The sequence below is a fragment of the Gadus macrocephalus genome, chromosome 15, assembly GCF_031168955.1.
Source record: "Gadus macrocephalus chromosome 15, ASM3116895v1".
Lineage (NCBI taxonomy): Eukaryota > Metazoa > Chordata > Actinopteri > Gadiformes > Gadidae > Gadus > Gadus macrocephalus.
The window spans coordinates 12,912,634-12,932,325 of record NC_082396.1 but is presented as its reverse complement, the minus strand read 5'-3'; the positions used below and the strand labels follow the sequence as shown (position 1 = coordinate 12,932,325).

Here is a 19,692-nt window from a genome sequence, read left to right as displayed (position 1 = left end):
TAATTCCCAGTAGCAGTAGCACTATATAAACATTTATACATAATTTGGTCAATTCATCTTGCTTAATTTGTTTGCGTTGGTAAATACCTCTCAAGTCTCAGTGATATTCATCTTTGTGTAAATAATTATCTGGAGTTCACTTCAGTGGCAACGCATTTTCTTTGTGAGAACTGCCATGTTGTGACAGTGAGACGGTTAATACTAGGTGTGTTTGTGAGAGACAGAACCCGACGAACAGGTTTAACCTGTCAGTTTCAGAAGGACGGTGTGGGGGACAGACCTGTGGGGTTTCGTCAGCCATCTTGATTCAACTGGAATCCCTTCAGCCCATTTGGTACAAGAGCACTTCATTTCCAAACAAAGTACATAAAGCTGAACTGGGCAGGACCACCAACATACTGAAAGACCCCAACCATCCAGGCTACGGACTATTCTCTCTGCTCCGCTCAGGGAGCAGATACCGCTCACTGGCGGCAAAGACTGAGAGACTCAGGAAGTTTATACCCCCAAGCTGTCAGGTATCTAAATGGTACTGATTAAGCCCTTTATAGCAACTGCACTTATTTAAAGTCCCCCAGTGCAACTTTCGAGGCTTAAAAATAAACATTCAATTTCTAGTCTTTTTTACACGTAGTAAGTTTCAATAACTCCATACCATTACATACCGACATTTAAGCAGCAAAGATGAGACGTCGTTGTGTGGTGAGAACTGATACAAAATCGATAACAATGCCGCCATTTTCTTTATTTTTTGTAACCTACAATAAATAAAGCAGGCTTCCAGTCAATGGAAAAATGGCTTCTCCCCACCGGCGATTGTTGTTTACGATTTTCTATCAGTTCTCACCACACAACGACGTCTCATCTTTGCTCCTTGAATGTCGATATGTAATGGTATGGAGTTATTGAAACTTACGTGTAAAAAAGACTAGAAATTGAATGTTTATTTCTCATTGAATGTTTACATAAAGTTGCACTGGGTGCCTTTAAGTAACCCTTTTATTCCTATGTGCAACAACCCTGACATCTTGGATATAGTTTTGTTTGTTATGTGACTATTTAGCATGGAGCCGACTGAGAACATTTCACTGCAATGTATGTAACTTTGAGTCTGTGGGCGAATACCGTTTCCAAGAAACGGCACGTAGAGAAACTAGACTGAACGCAGGAAGTCTGCCACAACCAAAGCTCACATGATAACTTATAGGCCTACCACTATTTGATGACCTTAAATAGTGAGATGTAGCAAATCTAAATGTTTGACTTGAAGTCAATGGAACTGCTTGAGCAGGTTTATAATTTAGCTTTGAGAAAATTCAAAGTCACCACACCAACTGAAACCTTAACGTTGCGTAAAGTAGTTACATTTTGAGACCATGAAACTGGTGATTGGGAAGGATGTTCAATATGAATCCTTAGCCATGCCCTCATTCCATCTAAAGCAAGATTTCCTATCGAAGCTACTGCACCAACTTCATACGTCAACAACCAACTCAAAAATGTTAAAAATCATCTTTTATTAAAACAAAACCTGTACACGCAATGACATGTGAAACATTGTCAACTAAAAATAAAAAGGGACTTGTGCTAGGAAAAATTAATCAGCAAAGGTTTGGGCATATGTAATGACAACACAATCCGCACAAATTTACAGTTCATAAATAAAATGCAATGCTAAAAAAGTATCGCCAGAACACAAAAATAGGCATGTTGATTGTACAATCTCCATTCCACAGTATTAAAAAGTTAAAAAGGTACCATCCCATTACAAACAAAGTGAATCTAACAGAAGCTTTCCATTCTTCAATCCCACCTCACATGGCTTCCAACTCCCTGGGCTGCAACACAAAAGGCAGACGCCATTAGTATAAAAAAACACCAATATGAATGCTCGGCAAAGGCCTGAGCATACGAGGCACAACAACATTTTCCATTCAAATGTAATATTTGCATAGAAATCAAAAGTAAAAACACACCTGAGCCTTGGAGTATTTCTGCTGTTCTCGCCTCCTGGCAAAGAACTATAACAAAATACACGGAAGAAATGTACATCAAAACGGGCACCAACACACGCACACAAATTACATTTAGGGCTACGCATCACACTCACCACAACCAGCAGGCCGGCGATCACGGCCAGCACCACCACCACGATGACGGCGATGATGCCGCCGGTAAGGGCCTTCATGGTGAAGGTGGGGGGCTCCTCGTCCACGTAATACACCAGGATGTCCTCCATCTCCAGCTTCTGCTTGCCAACCATGGGCTCAAACTTCTCCTGGCTCTTGAACAAGGGCAGCACCTTCACCTGTCGGGCGAAGAGAGTTAGCGAGGCTGGGCGATTTATTCTAGAGCCCATAATGAGTAGCAGCGCTATATTCTTTTAGTTCTTTGTGCAACCTTCTGATGCTTGGGCCACAATAAACATTATTTGCATCTTAATGAGGTTGTACACCATTATGTTTTTTCTCACAAGTGGACATCTTTGTCAATATGATCAGTGAACCAAGCAGCAGCGAGGCTAAAGCCAACAGGTAAGTTGCAGAATCCCCAATTGACATACGTCTTTCTCCATGTAGTAGGCTAGGCGGGACAGGTCAGTGGTGCGGTCTCCCTTTGGCTTTTTCACATCCACAATAATACGGCTCCCATCAGCGTCATACTGCAGGTAACACATAAAAGGCAACAGCAATGTTAAGAGCTTATCAAAGAGGACATCCATCCAAAAAAACAACGACACACCTTCAGTGGAGCGCTTCTTACCTGGACATCCGTCACCATTTCCTTCTTGAAGTTGTCGTAGCGCTTGCTGATGGCATCGGCGATGGCCCTGCATTAGGGACGTGGATTAATCAATGCAGTGAAGCCAGTGGGGACATCAGTCACAACACAAAATACGAATCTGACTCGTTGGAAAAGCAGCTGCTTACCCTTTCAATGCAGTCGCGTCAATTCCATCTTTCACCTCCTTGTGTTTCAGCTCCAGGCGCACCCAGCTAAGGAAAAGAGCATGTTAGGGCTACTATTGACACAAACAGAATTCCTTCCAAACCCCGCCCTACCCCAGGGTATAAATGCTTTACCAATCCAAACCTAGCTACACCACAGGTCTAGCAGGGAAGCATCACTACTTACTAAGTCTCCACCAGCTTCTCGCATTTCAGAGTTTTGTCCCCTTTGTCTGTACGACGAACCCCGGCACTGTTGACGCACCAACACTCCTCTGTGTTGTTGCACTGCCTGGCCTTGAAGCGACCATCGCTCTCACACTCGGGGTCGTAGATGCCGTCGTTGTCTACGAAGGCGGTCTCATCTGGCTTGCCGCCAAGTGTACGGGTTGAGAGGTTATTCCTGGCTCTGTACATCTCAGCATCCATCAGATAACACTTGGGGATCACTGAGGAGTAGAAATACACACCAAAACTTTTAAACCACCTTGAAGAGTGACAAATGACAAAGTATATACCACGATACAATCCTAATACGCACTGGAATTATGGAACTTTTACTCAATAATGAAACTTACATTTTGTGCAGTCCAAAATCTGTTTCACATCGTCATCTTTCATCACGGTACACTCGCAGGGGGTTTTGTCGCAGGTGGCCCATTTCAGAGTAGCGCATGGGGGGCCTGTGGAGACGATGAAAACTGATCGTGAGAATCACGCAATTGTGGTAGTATAGGTGTATGGCCATTTTAATACATGAACAGTGAACTACAGCGTATAACAACCCCAATGGTTCAGGTAGGCCTACAACCAAAGCTGGCAAGTCAACTGGGCGTTGGTTACCAAAACCAGCGAGCGCCTCTCCGCCCAACCCCCACTTCCGCACCCTGCACCGAAACTCCAGCAGCCTGGTGACTTATTACCTTTCATTTTAACCTTCCCAACATCACGGCGACAGTGGTTATTCAGATAAATAAGAGCCAATACGTGTATACACTTATCATGCAATAATAATTATAAAGTTAATTGTAACCTTCGTCAACCTTTAACATTTACTATAAAATACGACAAGGCCTACACTTTTAGAAGGGTAGGCAATTGACCGATGAAATTGCAGAGAATGGTTTAAATTACTTACACGACTGGGCAGAGGCAGCTGCTGCGAGGCCGACAAAAACGAGAACCATCATCATCTTCATGGTTGAAATGAAAATATTAATCCCAGTCGGGTTTTGCGTCAGTCTCCTTCAACACCGACTCAACAACTAAGCAAAAACACGAAGCACTGAATCGTTTACCACCCCACAGGTGTGGACTCGTCAAACCTGTTCACAGGTGAACCGTAATCCCAAGGGGAGAGCAATATATACGGGCCAAACTAAAATTGGTCGAGTTTATCCTGGCCTTTGCGACGAGCTGAGCTGTTTACCTAGTAAACAGAGTGTTACTTGTTGCAGGAATCCAAGGAGTAGTGGATTTATAAGCGCACCAGTCTCATTACGTCAGGCAACTTTGAGTATCATAGGGGCGGGGGAAGCGGCGCACCTATTTTCCGCTGTGACCATATTCGGTGTGAGGCATTTCAAGTGATGTTTTCCCAGGCGAATCGAAGACCGAGCCGATCATCATCATCGATGTAAATCAATCCTACTTAAAATAAAGAGACGTTTTTTTTAATCGCAGTGATTCAAAACGTGGCTCATTAATTGTTAACAGTACGCTCAATCGTCAAATTAAACGCAATGAAAGTAGGCTCAAATGTGCAGGCTATTTTGTTACAATTAATGTAAATGGGACACTAGACGATATTTTTGTTTTTGCTTTTTATATCATACATTTAAACGAACGGCACATCACGAGTTAAATAAAAACATGAAATAACAAAGATTCCTCTTCCACGTGAGTGTGACGTCATCAACGCACCTGAGAAACTCAGCCGACTGAAACTTGTCCTGCAGAGATACTGCATTGGCGCCATTGCCGTTGCTGCGAGTCAGGTTCTTTCAAAACAGACGAATGAGTTAGTTAGTCACGGTTATTGATGACAACATAGGAATTAGGCTACCTGTCTGGGATGTGTCTCCCCTGACAATGACTGAAAATATTAGGCCTAACAAAATATTTTATAACCTAAATATAGATCCACAGCGGATGATGAACCCATAAGTAGGCCTAGTACTCCCTCATAACTAAAGCCTCATAATCAAACTTTCTGTCAGTAAGTCTTTGGAGCCTAACATTTTTTAAAGTGTTCCTAAGTGATTTTACGCGTCATACTTATTGACAGAAAGTTGATTATCCATGAAAAACGTGGATTTTTGTGAATCCAAAGACATGTACAAAGCGCTATCAAAAGAGTTGATAGAATATTGATACGTGTTTCTCCATTAAATATATTCAGATGAGGGTTATACTTGCATGATTAGGGCACTCATTTATCTGCAAACGATCACTATCTGCTAGCCTAAATAGTTTTTTACACTACTCCTTAATGTGTCCTTCTTGAAACAGAAACCATCACATTTGACTTTTGGCTTTATATTTTGGCATTCATTCACACATTAAAAAAACTAGTTTTAACCATACAGAAACATGAAACCTGCCTATTTGCCCCTTAACAAATAGCATAAGCCAATTCAATTGAATAAGATCAAGTTTACATGTAGTCTACTGCCACACAAATACAACTGTAACACATTTAAACAAAAGTAGACAGCAGTTAATCATTCGTGACATGTTTCACTGTGTGTCCGACATTTTTACCTTTCTCATTAACGTTCAGCCTGCGTTAAGCGTAAACAACACATTGGAGGTCTACGTGTTGGAGTTAAGCTTTGTAGTCATTTATTAATCAAGTATCTGTACAAATATAATGAATGGACAAAGAAGGTTTGAGATGTATAAGTAGGCTACATCAGAATAAGATTGTTTGTCTGTTATGTATAACAGTCAGAATACGCTGCTATTATCTTTAAGAAATTGCTCCTGAAAATTGTTTTAAAATTCCTGAACCAGTATGGCTCATGCTGTAAGGTAGTCATGCAGATGTCAGAACAAACAACTTGTGTTTTATGTAGGTGGGAATTTCCACTGACACAATACTAGTCGTGGCTTTTTCATGGGATTAGAAAAGATTCATAAACGTTTTTTCTTTAAAAATCCCACCATGTTTTCATACCATTTTATTTGAATATCTTGGATATTAGTAGTGATGATGATGGCACAATTAATATTGATGGTCTAATTTATTTGAATCAAAGTGTCATCTATCTATCTACCTTGTGTGTGTGTGTGTGTGTGTGTGTGTGTGTGTGTGTGTGTGTGTGTGTGTGTGTGTGTGTGTGTGTGTGTGTGTGTGTGTGTGTGTGTGTGTGTGTGTGTGTGTGTGTGTGTGTGTGTTTTCATCTTTGTGTTAAAGATGATATATGATACATAACTCATGAGATTATGGGTGTTTCTTCTTCTCAGCGGTTTAACATGTAAGGGAGGAGCACGGGCAGTATCTCATTGTCCCATAATCTCCCCTGGGGTTTGGGTGGTAGGTTTAGGGGAAAGGGTGGGACAGGACAGTTAGAGGAGGTGGTAGCCGTGACAAAGCAGAGAGAGTAAAGAGAGTCAGGCACCCAAGGGGGAGAGTAACGAGAGGGGAACAGCGAGAATCATTTAACAGAGGATTGGTTGCGTTACGGCCTCCCATCTAGCCCCAATGAGAGCCTCCTAGTGCACCAAGAGACAGGGGAAATATGCGGTAAGTGAAAAACAGAAATGGTGTTGAATTTATTCAAATCATCCAGGTCGTCATCCTCAATGGCTGTTCCTGCTCCAGCGTAATCTATGCTATTTTGTATATTTGTTACATTTTGCTGAATATCGAAAATTCTACTTGATTAATCCCTAATGGATAGTATATTTGTGCATGCATCTTTTAGATTAAGTAATCCTTTGGTTTCTATGCTTGCACAATATATAAAACATATAATATTTTATGATGATATTTAATTTGAAGCCTATATGTGATTTTGATTTCTCATTTGCCTTACTTTGTGAACCTTTTGTGCTATTTTTTGTTAAAGCTTTGGATTATGTAGGACCAATACTTGTATAATTAAATCCATTTGGTTGATCTTCAAATACATACATTGCCACATACCTTACTACTAGGTGGGCATTCATGAACAGAATGGTAGAAATGCAGAAAACAATTACATTTCCTATGCGGGATGTCTGTTGAAGCTACAAGCCTACAATGTCCATTGCACACTCTTCCTTTCAAAACACAGACAATAGGCCTGTAAGGCCTAGCGGGAGAAGTAGCATTTAGACGGTAACCAAATCAGAAACAAGGGTATTATAGTTGTCATGACCTTTTTGATAAATCTTTCATCCATTGTTATTTCCTTAGTAGCAATGCGCCAATGAGGCCAGGAGCAGGGATATCAGCAGATCCTTTTTCAAGATTAATTCTTTGTGTCTCTGGCTGGGTATATCCTTACAAAGTCTTCACTCATTGGGGGGACTGTATTGTGAATGGCTCTTAAAGTGTTTGTTAGAAATGATCTGAAGTCTTTTGGGTGATTTTATGTTTTTTTGCATTAGATTGAGTAAGAGAGAATAATTTTCTCACGTTCTGCTGATCTGATATGCTGTAGATTGTCAAATATAATGTAACTTATTACGAGCCCTTTAGGTGTGGTTACTGACCATTTAGGGCAAGTGCAACACTAGACTCTAAGGCCATTGTTATGCGTCGAAGTAGGCTACAGAGACAGCTAATAATGCAAAGGGTAACTTAACTCACACTCTTGAAATAGCTAGTTTTACGTATATAGATCCAGCCGCAACCTGTCCATCCTTCGAGCCTATCTATCCTTACAAGCCCCCTTGCTGTAGGTATTCATTGCACCTCTCTTTATGAACAGGTTTCCACTGCTGTGGTTGATTTGTCTGTTTGTAAGGCTGAAATACTGCTACACAGGTGAGTTTCTTTTTGCAGGAGTGATTGCAAATGTTTATTTTCCCATAATCTGACTTTAACACAGATGTGTGCTACCAAAATTTCATTGCAGAAACGTATAAATTAGACCAGTGTCTAGTTATTCCTTTATTCTCTCTCTCCCTCTCTCTGTAGCTGACCCAATAGACTGTGAGACGGCGGGCTGGAAGTGCCACCCCCGTGCCGAGTGTCTGCAAGTCAACGCCAACGTCACCTGTGTGTGCCGTGATGGCTACCAAGGAAACGGGCAAGAATGTGAAGATATCGATGAGTGTCTCAGTGGCCTAAGCGACTGCCACCCCAACGCACTCTGTAATAACACCCTTGGCAGCTACAGCTGTGCATGCCGGCCTGGGTACATCGGGAATGGCTTCCTCTGTCAGGATATCAACGAGTGCCAAAGGGAGAATGGAAGGTGCCATTCCAACGCCACGTGCATCAACTACGAGGGTGGGAGTGGTTGCCAATGCAAAACGGGCTTCAGTGGCAATGGCTTTCAGTGCACCGATAACGACGAGTGCTCTTACCAGCGGATTTGCCACTGGAACGCAACCTGCACTAACAACCCGGGTTCTTACGTGTGCACTTGTAATGCTGGTTATAAAGGCAACGGGAACTACCTATGTCTGGACATTGATGAGTGTTCACAGACGCCTGTTGTGTGCTCATCCTCGTTAGGTTACAGAGGCTGCAAGAACTTGCCCGGCACCTACCAATGTACATGTAGCACTGGTTACCAGAACAACGGGAACTACTGCCAGGACATTGACGAGTGTGCCGCTAAAAGGTGCAGCCAGTACGCGGATTGCAGGAACACCTTAGGATCGTACAGGTGCACATGTACACCCGGCTTTGAGGGCAATGGACTATCATGCGTGGACGTCAATGAGTGCAATGGCATCCACAACTGTCACTCCAGCGCAGTCTGTATCAACGTCGTTGGCAGGTACGAATGCTCTTGCTTGCCAGGTTTCCTTGGAGATGGCCAGAATTGCCAGGATGTTGACGAGTGCATAACGGTCGGGATCTGTCCCGCCGGTGCCGTGTGTGTCAACAACCCAGGTTCATACGACTGCAACTGCGGTCGCGGCTACCTCTACAACAACTCAATGTGTCAAGACGAGGATGAGTGTGCATCAGGACTCTGCAGTCCCTATGCCAGCTGCACCAATTTCCCGGCCTCCTTCAACTGCCAGTGTAAGCCCGGGTTCAACGGCGACGGCCTCAGCTGCGTTGATGAGGACGAGTGCTCGATGGCCCGGCAGTGCCACGCCAATGCCGTTTGCATCAACCGGCCTGGCTCTTACAACTGCAGCTGCGAAGTGGGGTACTCCGGAGACGGTGTCCTTCGCTGCACAGACGTCAACGAGTGTCTGGTGGACAACGGGGGCTGTAGTAACCTGGCGACCTGTGTCAACGCCCAGGGCTCCTTCTCTTGTCTCTGCTCCAACGGCTTCACCCTGGTCAACAAGACTCTGTGTCAGGACGTCGACGAGTGTGAGGAGAACAGCGTCGCATGCAGTGCTAACGAGTGGTGTCTCAACACTGCAGGGTCTTACGAGTGCCGGTGCCTGGCCGGGTTCTACCGCCCGGGTGGCCAGGTGGGCTGCGCCGACGTGGACGAATGCAGGAACAAGCCGTGCCACGCCAACGCCACCTGCCTCAACGCAGAGGGCTCATATGAGTGCACCTGCAACGGCGGTTTCTCAGGGAACGGCACACATTGTAAGGACGTAAACGAGTGTCTGGCGGAGGGCAGGTGCCACCAGCGGGCGCTGTGCATCAACGCAGAAGGGGGTTTCTCCTGTGTCTGTCAGCAAGGGTTCGTGGGCGACGGCTTCTACTGTGAGGACGTGAATGAATGCCTCTTCAACGCCACCTGTCCACCCATCTCCACCTGCATCAACTCCCCCGGGGCCTACGTCTGCTCGTGTCTGAACGGCAGCGTGGCAATCGATAGCCTCTGTTTGCTACCCAGTTCCCAGTGCGACCCCGCCTGCCATCCGCATGGCCTGTGTCACTCTTCGCCGTCCGGCTACCAGTGTGTCTGTGATCTTGGATACATGGGCGATGGTCTGATTTGCTCGGACATAGATGAGTGCCAGTTGGAAAATGTCTGTCCCCGAAATGAGACGGAATGTGTAAATATCCCAGGATCCTTTGCCTGTATCTGCAGGGCTGGATTTATACTGAACGAGACAAATTGTGTTGGTAAGATGATGTTTTATTATGTCAAACTTAAAGAAGCATAACATTGATGATATTTGTATTATATACATTTTGTAACTAATGGCCACATACATTACCACTACCACATTCATGCATGCAAACATTCTCTTTGTGGACGGTATTCTTATTTTTATACTAGTTCTAACCTTCACTGTTATTCATCAATGCTTATACATAGTCAACGTGAAATAAAAACAAAACTGTTCATTTAAACATCCATAGCAGAAATATACAGGGTCACATGCAGGAAATATACTCTTTAAACAATTCATAAACTGTGTCATTTAATCTGTTTTGTTCTTACATGTGTGCTGGATGCTCAATCGTAGTTGATATGGAGGAACACATAAAACGTCCGGAAGGTGTCAATGATGTATTATCATAAAGCATGTGTGTATCTTATTAGTCACATGTGTGCTTAAGAAAGTCGCATGCACTCTTTCAGTAAATTGCACTAACTTACTGCAAATATTACAACATGTGCGCTTTTTAAAAACAATACATCCATGTCACCCCCATATTAAATATTATTATCCTAAAGTGCTTGCGTGCTTTGGTAGAGCATGGTCGACTAACAGCTTGTCAAAAGCTTATAAAAGGTGCTTTATAAAATAATACATCCATGTCACCTGCCAGGCACTGTAGTTTGTGTTAATATTTCATTAAAGATCCAATTTTCTTATCAACATTACCATAGAGCCTACATCAGTTGAACATAGGTAAGACACATCTGAAATAAGGCATGAAAACAAACAACTCTAGCTATGGGTAACCTGCTTAGTGACCTCGTCAAAGAAGTCAAAATATTTCAAACATTTCAACACAAACTACACAGCACGCTTGGCAGTAGCTCACGAGGTAAAACGGGTTGACTTGTTGCCAGAATGATCCTAGTTCGATCCCTGGAGTGTCGCTTTGGACGGCTAAATGTTGAAACATATTCAACACATGATTTGACAATGACCATTATTTTGCTCCCTCTTGCTTTCTCCCCCTCTCCCTTCCCAACTCACGCTGTTCTCCAACCCCTTTTTCTCTACATAGACGTGAACGAGTGTGAGTCCCCGGTTCGTCGCTGTAGTGAATTTTCCAGTTGTGAGAACACCATTGGAAGCCATCTGTGCCGCTGCCTCAGTGGCTTCGCCGGCGACGGAATCACCTGCTTGGGTACTTACCCGCACTACTAACACCCTACACATGCATAAACACCGCCCACCATACCCCCCAATTACAAACATCCTTCAAACATCTGTGGTTATTCTTGTGTTGTTTCGATTTCAACTTGTGTATGTGAACACACTTTCAATAAAAACTAAAGTAAAATCTAAATGAATAAATAGATAACTGTATTTACAATTATCTTCTGAGCACACTCATTGGGACTGCTTCCCCTGACCCTATCCCATTTTGGGTGACTTATAGACGTGGATGAGTGCCAAGGGGACAGCGCGGGCTGCCATCCCGCCGCCAGCTGCGCTAACACACCTGGTTCCTTCCGCTGCACCTGCCAGCCCGGCACCGAAGGCACTGGCTTTGAGTGCCGCGATGTGGACGAGTGCTCCCAGAATGCCACGCTGCCCCACAACTGCAGTGTCCACGGCGTCTGCGGCAACACGGACGGGTCCTACCGCTGCTGGTGCCAAGATGGTTACCACGGAGACGGCTTCGACTGTGTAGACACGGATGAATGCCGGTCTGGTGTTAGTGTGTGCGACAGTAACATGACGTGCCACAACACCCTGGGTTCCTACACGTGCACCTGTGTCCTGGGGCTGGCGTACGAGCAGGGCACGTGTGTGAGCCTCAACGAATGTCAGAACGCCAGCCGATCATGCCACCTGAACGCCAGGTGCTACGCTGACCACAGCTCCTTCTACTGCCGCTGCCGCGAAGGCTACTTTGGCGACGGGACCGACTGTCGGGACGTGGACGAGTGTGACAAGGGATTGGCTGAGAGCCCATGGGACGCCTGTCCACCGTCTTCCTCCTGCATCAACAGCAACGGCTCCTACGTCTGCGAGTGCTGGGACGGCTTCCGCAGAGCTGGAAAGCTTTGTCAGGATATGGACGAGTGTGCCAGTGGCAACTTCAGTTGCCCATACAACAGCACCTGCCATAACGTGGATGGGGGATACCACTGCCCCTGTGTGCCAGGCTTCTCCCTCGTCAACGACTCTCTGTGTTTGGACGTGGACGAGTGCTCTCTCGGCCTGGACGACTGCCCCCATGTGTCCGACTGCTTCAACACTGTGGGGTCTTTTTTCTGCGATTGCTGGCCTGGTTACCATGGGAATGGCACGGGCGCATGGTGCATGGATATCGACGAGTGCCTGGGCAACTCCACTTGCCCCGAGCACAGCACGTGCAACAACACAGACGGGGACTTCCTGTGCACCTGCGACTCTGGATTCTCAGCCATCAACCACCTGTGCGTGGATGTCGATGAATGCAACACGACGGAGCAGGCTCAGCCCTGTGCCAATGGTGTGTGCATGAACACCCTCGGCTCATACTATTGCGAATGCACAAAAGGCTACTGGAGCAACGAGACAGAGTGTGTGGATGTGGATGAATGTTCAGATCTCCTCGACCCCTCCGTAGACTGCCAGCCCTTCGCCACGTGCGTCAACGCCCCCGGGTCCTACGCCTGCCTTTGTGATGAAGGGTTCACTCTCATCTCGACCAATAGCACCAGCTGGATCAATAGCACCATAAGGACCAATGAGACCATCTTGATCAATTTAACCCCCTCAACCAAGGGCTCCACCTTGACCAGTGAGACCCACTGGACCCCCCGGACTGAGTGTCAGGATATCAACGAGTGCGCGGGCGACCCCTGCCCTCAGTACGCCACATGTCAGAACGTTGAAGGGTCGTTTCTGTGTCTGTGCGATGAAGGGTTCTTGCCGGACTCACTCTCGTATCTGTCCTCTAACAGCTCTGATAACGGGTCCACCGTGTTCATGCTCCATGGCTGTGAAGACATAGATGAGTGTGCCAACCACAGTGCCTGTCGTCCAGATCAGGCGTGCGCCAACCTGCCCGGAGGGTACATCTGCTCTTGCAGAGTGGGCTATCGTGAGGAGAAGGGAGCTTGTGTTGATGCTGATGAATGCGGAAGTGTGCATCCCTGTCATCCCTGGGCACGCTGCTGGAACACAGAAGGCTCCTTCTCGTGCCACTGCCTGCCGGGCCACAGGGGCAACGGTACCTGGTGTGAAGATGTGGATGAATGTGTGGCCCTGAGCCGGCCGTGCCACCCTATGGCCCGCTGCCGCAACACGCTGGGCTCCTTCTGGTGCCAGTGCGAACCAGGCTTCGCGGCTCTGGGGACGTTGTGCATAGACCTGGACGAGTGCCTGCAGACGAACGGGCCGTGTCAACCCGGAGCGACCTGCTCCAACCTCGTCGGGGGGTTTGACTGCCAGTGCAAACGGGGCTGGGACCCCACAGCGGACATGGTCAATGGGAGGCGAGGGTGTCTGGATCAGGACGAGTGCACAAGGCCCGCCGCCTGCTCTGGCACAGCTCTGTGCACCAACCTGCCGGGGTCTTTCCGGTGCTCGTGCCCCTCAAACGACGCAGAGTGTGGACACATGGCTCTGGAGGGTGGGCTACATTTCCTGGCGTCGACTTCACTTACCTGCTAGCTTCACTGCAAACACAACTCGTCAGTTAATCTTGGGCCTCCCAGATTGTTTTTTTGGGCAAACATTTACATGACTCATCCCTGTCTAATCAATCCTTATTGCATTGATTAACTTCTTCTGAGGTTACCTTGGATACAAATATGTTTGTTGCCTCTCCATGGGAGCCAGAGACTGTTTAACCTAATTTGCCACAATCCCCCACAGAGAGCGAGCTGTTCCCGTTTGGATCAGAGGTTGGGGACGACCATGTGGAGGTCAGCTCAGAAGACGGGAACTCCCCCTTCATCACTCCCCCCCTGGGCCTTCCCTTCATGGGAAAACTGTACAACAGGGTTTTTGTAAGTATAAAATACTATTCAATAAACAGTAACGGGTGTCTGTAACGGATCATCCACACACACCCAGCTGTCTGGGTGTGTCACCCAGTAAACTGGGTGTTTCATTGTCCTTTGAACCATTAAAGGTGGCTGGCTAGAAGGGAACATGGTGGCCAAAGGGGCTATATTATTAATACATAATATCAGTATATTACAGAAAGTTCCTGTCTCTGTACTGTCCAATAATTACTATATTGGGGTGTATATTAGTGTCATATCCTTGACAGCAGTAAGAACTGATGCTGACAACCTCAAACAACAGTGTACTGTTTCCTTCTTGGGCCCATTCTCTGTCTGTTTCTCTCTATATATCTGACTGTTTCTCTCTGTCTGTCTGTCTCTGTCTGTTCTCTCTCTCTCTCTCTCTCTCTCTCTCTCTCTCTCTCTCTCTCTCTCTCTCTCTCTCTCTCTCTCACTCTGTCTTCCTCTGGACATGCACTAGTTTTCAGACAACGGCCTTGTCCAGTTCCAGTCCGTCTCCCAGAATGAACAGCGCCTGTTACCTGTCCCTTTTCCTGCGGGTTTCCATGGCAACGAGGGCCTGGCCCTGTTGGCGGTGTTCTGGGACGATGCTGACCTCACGCTCGGGCAGGGGCGGCTGCTCTACAAGGTGAGCGAGCAGCATCCCATGATGGCTTAAAGGAGACTCAAGGAGCCAGTATGAATCCAAACAACAACAACATGCAAGAGGAGGATGTGTCTGTGTGTGTCTGTATTTGTGTTATACGTGTCTGACAGGTAAAGTGTTGAGGTATCCGGATTCCAGAAGATGCAAATAAAATAACAGGATCAGCAATTATTGCGTTTATTCGTAGCCTGTACCTTCGGTCAATTCAGTGAAGCATTCTGTAGGACTCCGTGGAAATCTGACAGGAGGAGTATTGTCGTGCAAGACATGATGAGCAGGGAGGTCATGAGATGATGACGTATGACAATATTATGTTTCCGTTTATGTTATCCATATGTGTGTGAGTGGAACTAAGGTATAGAGTCTTTTAAGAAATAACAAAGAGGGCTTGTGTTGAAGTACAGATGAGGGAGGGTAATCTTCCTAACATGGCAGTGGAGCCCTGTGTAGCCCTAGGTGTGTGAGTCTTATTCAGCGTTGGACTTACAGTCAGGCGTTATCACAAAGTAGTGTTTTGGAGATAGGCTGGACACTGGCAAGCACCCCATCACCATAGACACTATTTCATTATTTATAATTTTTTTATTATAACTAGATGATTGCAATTTTTTGCTTGTATGTGTGTCATAAATATGTGGCCTGTAAAGCCCTTTGAACTGTGATTAAGGGCTATACAAATAAAATGTAATTTAATTGACAATGCACCCATGTAAAAAGCTATCAGTAAAGGAACCCGAATGGCCATTAATCGGCAGCTGTGTAAGCAAATGCAATGCAGAATAATGTCAAATAACATTAATATCAGAGCTTGTTGGCTCTACATTCATCGGGTTGAAACACATGTTTGTGTTTTAATGATCAGTTCATTAGTCCTTTAATTACTGGTCTCATTATTACTGAAGCCAAACAAATGGTATGGTGTAGAAAGATGCATTTTACCTCTGTGTTCCGATCCTTTGCAGAGCCAGTGAGTGCAGAATAAATACATTTGACTTTACTAGATGTTAACATTGATGAAGGAAAAAGCAAGAGCGAATAACATAATGTGCCAATGTGTAAATTATCGTACCTGATGTCTCCTTTTCATTCCTCAAAGGCCTGTGAAGCTCCTTGACCTAAGACAACATTTCTCTCTACCTCTCTCTGCCTCTCTTCGTTCACCCTCTGCACACTTACCTCCCCCACTCCGATAGGAATACAGCTCGCTGGATATGTCGGACATCTACTCTCAGATCGTGTTTAACCGCACAGCGCGGGCCGTGACAGAGTTCGAGGGGCAGAGGGGCCGACCCTCCTTCACCCCCGCCTGGATCCTCAAGATCACCTGGGACAGCGTGATGGCCATCTCCTACCAGAAGGTCAACCTGTCAGAGGTCAGAGGCCGTGGTGGACACAGTGGGCTGGTGGGGGGTTGTGTTAATTTAATAAATACAGTTGCAGTCCAAATGTCATGTGAGACACTTGGTCTTTTAAGCTGCCCCCCTGATTTCTGGAGGCCAGTATATTACACCATCCACAAATATATGACACTGGTTTCGTCCACAAACCTTCGATAGGAAGGGTTTAATGCAAGGCAAGAAATGCATACCAATGTGGGATTTGCACATATTAATTGAAATGGTTATGACAAAGACTAATGCTGTTTCAAAAGCCAACAGGATGCCACAATAACACATTACACAAGAACACAAGTACAGACAAGAACGCCGATTGAGAAAGGGCTCTTGAGAAAGGGCTCTTGAGAAAGTATATACAGTTTACAGTTAAACTGTAAACTGTAAACTATAAACTGAGGGCACTTTCCCACGTATGGAAACAGAAAGAGAGTTTAAAATCTGCAGAACCAATCAGCATTCCTTGGGGAGGCAGAAAAAAAGAGGCCGGAAAACTGTCGTTCTCTTCCTGGGTAAAAAAACATTTCAACAAAGTAGGTGGAAATCCTTAATTCCAAATGGACTGGACTGACAAATAAACAGGAAAGAACTCCCTTAATAAGCAAGGAAGAAATCTTGAGAAGGAACACAGAGTGGGGTTAGGAGTGCAATGGGTGCCATAATTGACAAACATACAAGAAAAACATTTTAAATAAATTAGTTAATCGCATGACTTTACCTTCATATGCAACCTAGCACATCAGATCCCAAGGGACCTAGATTTGATCTGAAAGTGTCCACTTCATAATCATCCATGGTGTCACCTGAGGTGACACCATGGATGATTATGAAGTGGACCCTTTCAGAGGAGAATCGAGGTGACTCACCTCGATTCTCCTCCTCTGGTCCGTCCTCCTCATCCTCAGACCAACACCTTCCAGTGCATCCTGACCACGGACGGCGTGCGCACCTTCGCCCTCCTGCACTACGGCGCCATGCGCTGGGGCCCCGGCCAGCGCATCCACCAGGACGCGCTCATCGGCTACACGGACGGAGGAACCCACTACCACAACCACAACCGCCCGGCCTCCGCCGCCGACCCCACCGCCGACCCCACCTCCTCTATCAACCCCACCGCCATCACCGCCTCCATCACCGCCACTACCGGCCCGCCACCAGCAGGGCCCTACGAACCCGGCGGGCGGTACCGTCCCCAGCACACGGTGGGCCCCGGGGGTCGCCCGGGGCAGCTGCTGTGGGACCTGAGCGGCCCCGACCCACAGGAGGAGGAGGCGGGGGAGGGGGCGGAGGTGGACCAGCGGCTGCGCTGCCAGACCTGGGCCCAGAGCGAGCCCGCGCCGGCCGAGTGGGCGTCGGAGGTGCCGGCGTGCCCGTGCACGCGCGCCCAGGCCACGGAGGACTTGGCCTTCCTGCCCCAGACGGTCCGCCCCCGCCTGCCGCAGGTCCGGGCGCTGAGGGACCAGCGGTGGGGCAGCGGCAGCGGACACGTCTTCCTGTCGGCGCTCCCTAACCGCTGGGGCTCCGGGAAGACGTGTGTGTATGACCCCCAAGGGGAGCTGCAGGGGGGCTACAGCGAGCGCTACTTCTCCGCGGAAGACACGCAGAGACACATCGGTAAGAGGATGGGTTGGGTGTTTGTGTGTGTGTGTGTGTGTGTGTGTGTGTGTGTGTGTGTGTGTGTGTGTGTGTGTGTGTGTGTGTGTGTGTGTGTGTGTGTGTGTGTGTGTGTGTGTGTGTGTGGATGATCCGTTACAGACAGCTGTAGCACTGGCAGGATGTAGTGCTTTCAAATGGGATGTCGTGCTTTCCAATTTAGGAACATATACAAGTGAATAGCTTTAAGTCAGCCCCTTTCCGTTCCACCTGGGTCACTCTGGTGTGTGTGTGTGTGTGTGTGTGTGTGTGTGTGTGTGTGTGTGTGTGTGTGTGTGTGTGTGTGTGTGTGTGTGTGTGTGTGTGTGTGTGTGTGTGTGTGTGTGTGTGTGTGTGTGTGTGTGTGTGTGCGTGTGTGCGTGTGTGTGTGTGTGTCACTCTCTTTCTCTCTAGATGAGGATCTCTTGCCCTTCCAGTGGTGCTGCGTTGAGTCTCCTCTGTGCCATCTTTACCTCACCAAGAGGCCCCTAGATCGTTGCCAGGGTTACGGCTGGGTCAGCCCTGAACAGAGTACTCTGGCCAAGAAGTCAACACAGGGTGTTGGTGAGTGATTGCCTCACAACAGCATCATACATACCCATACATATTAGTTAAGGGCACGGAAAGGCAAGTAATCAATTGATGTGGTGGATCAAACATTATTAACAGTTAACGGAATGCTTTCTTGTGAGCAACCGTCTGTAAGTGCAAAAGTGCAAAGCATTTTACAGCTTGGCAGTAATCATTGGTTAGTCCTGTACAAATCAAACCTAAGAGACATCACCACCTGGTGGAAAACACTGGTTATTACAACAAACCACTCTGGTTTGGTTCACAAGCTAAAGTGATATTTTCAGTTGATATGTCTATACAGTAGGCCATATGTACAGCGTCATTCTTTATGTATACTACACACAGTATAACCACTTCAGTGTGGGTTTTCCTGTACTTTCAAAAGGGTGCTATCATATCATCATCAACAATTGAACCACAAAACTAAAGAAAAAAGAATGACAACTCGTCCATGCGGACCCGATTTAACAAAGTACACCATCTCCATAACCCAAACTATTCTACCGATCTGAAGTTGAGTGTTTCTCCCCCATGCCCAGCGATGGTATACGGCAGCCTGCATTTCATCACCTTTGATGGGTTGCGTTACTCCTTCCGGGCCCTGGGGGTGTTTGTGCTGCTGAGGCTGTCCTCAGCGTTGGGTTCAAACAGGTTCACCCTGCAGGGGGAGATGGGCAGGCTGCAGCAGAGCGGGGGAAGGCCCGCAGAGGCTCCGGTGTTGGTGAGGATGGCCGCCTACCACCAGGGCATTGGCAAGGTAAGCCTCTGTGTGTGTGTGTGTGTGTGTGTGTGTGTGTGTGTGTGTGTGTGTGTGTGTGTGTGTGTGTGTGTGTGTGTGTGTGTGTGTGTGTGTGTGTGTGTGTGTGTGTGTGTGTGTGTGTGTGTGTGTGTGTGTTTGCGTGCGTGTGTGTGTGTTTGTGTGTGTGTGTGTATGTGTGTGTTTCGCACATACATTTTGCATCAATGCAATGTGATACAATTTGTAATAAATATTGAATAAAATACTCAATTGTTTTAAGTTGTTATTTTCAACACGTATCCCTTCCCATAACAGTATGTGGTTTGTATCAGACTTTTGTTAACGTTGGTTAAAAAACTCCTCCTTTCTCTTCTCTCTTTTCAATCAGGTCATGAGACAGTCGACATGTTTTTATGAATGAGGGACTTTAATTCCTGTTACTGATGTATCTGTGTTAAATCTTCCCAGGTGGAGTGGAAGTGCGCAAACCAAGGAGACGGACTGGAGTTGTTAGTTGGTGGTGTGAGTG

The 19,692-nt window shown here is 46.7% G+C and overlaps 2 protein-coding genes across 3 annotated transcripts in view; one reads left to right on the top strand and one right to left on the bottom strand.

The window, feature by feature from the left end:
• Positions 1–1,500: 1,500 nt before the first annotated feature.
• On the bottom strand, positions 1,501–4,481 carry epcam (epithelial cell adhesion molecule). The gene is made up of 9 exons (XM_060073002.1): positions 4,087–4,481; positions 3,527–3,631; positions 3,136–3,397; positions 2,931–2,996; positions 2,764–2,830; positions 2,564–2,662; positions 2,111–2,308; positions 1,977–2,021; positions 1,501–1,838 (listed from the first exon to the last, which is right to left on the bottom strand). The coding sequence occupies exons 1-9, from the start codon at positions 4,145–4,147 to the stop codon at positions 1,815–1,817; spliced, it is 927 nt and encodes a 308-aa protein (XP_059928985.1). The 5' UTR covers positions 4,148–4,481; the 3' UTR covers positions 1,501–1,814.
• A 2,003-nt stretch (positions 4,482–6,484) lies between these two features.
• The window catches only part of si:ch73-105b23.6 (fibrillin-2), a 25,039-nt gene continuing 11,831 nt past the window's right edge, over positions 6,485–19,692 (top strand). The window contains exons 1-12 of one of the 2 annotated variants that reach the window (XM_060073000.1): positions 6,485–6,696; positions 7,868–7,923; positions 8,077–10,152; positions 11,215–11,337; positions 11,593–13,779; positions 14,025–14,158; positions 14,640–14,807; positions 16,019–16,198; positions 17,125–17,833; positions 18,266–18,415; positions 18,964–19,181; positions 19,632–19,692. The exon at positions 19,632–19,692 is cut by the window's right edge and continues 15 nt beyond it. In XM_060073000.1, coding sequence (XP_059928983.1) covers positions 6,692–6,696; positions 7,868–7,923; positions 8,077–10,152; positions 11,215–11,337; positions 11,593–13,779; positions 14,025–14,158; positions 14,640–14,807; positions 16,019–16,198; positions 17,125–17,833; positions 18,266–18,415; positions 18,964–19,181; positions 19,632–19,692 — 6,067 coding nt within the window. In that variant the 5' untranslated portion in view covers positions 6,485–6,691. The remainder of the gene's footprint in view (positions 6,697–7,867; positions 7,924–8,076; positions 10,153–11,214; positions 11,338–11,592; positions 13,780–14,024; positions 14,159–14,639; positions 14,808–16,018; positions 16,199–17,124; positions 17,834–18,265; positions 18,416–18,963; positions 19,182–19,631) is intronic. The other variant, XM_060073001.1, reaches the window with a different exon arrangement.

Coding starts and splice junctions, on each gene's coding strand:
- epcam (XM_060073002.1), bottom strand. CDS start 4,147: ATGAAGATGATGATGGTTCTCGTTTTTGTCGGCCTCGCAGCAGCTGCC. Junction 2,997..3,135: donor GAGAAGCTGGTGGAGACTTA/GTAAGTAGTGAT, acceptor TCTTTTCCTTAG/CTGGGTGCGCCTGGAGCTGA. Junction 2,663..2,763: donor AAATGGTGACGGATGTCCAG/GTAAGAAGCGCT, acceptor TGTTACCTGCAG/TATGACGCTGATGGGAGCCG.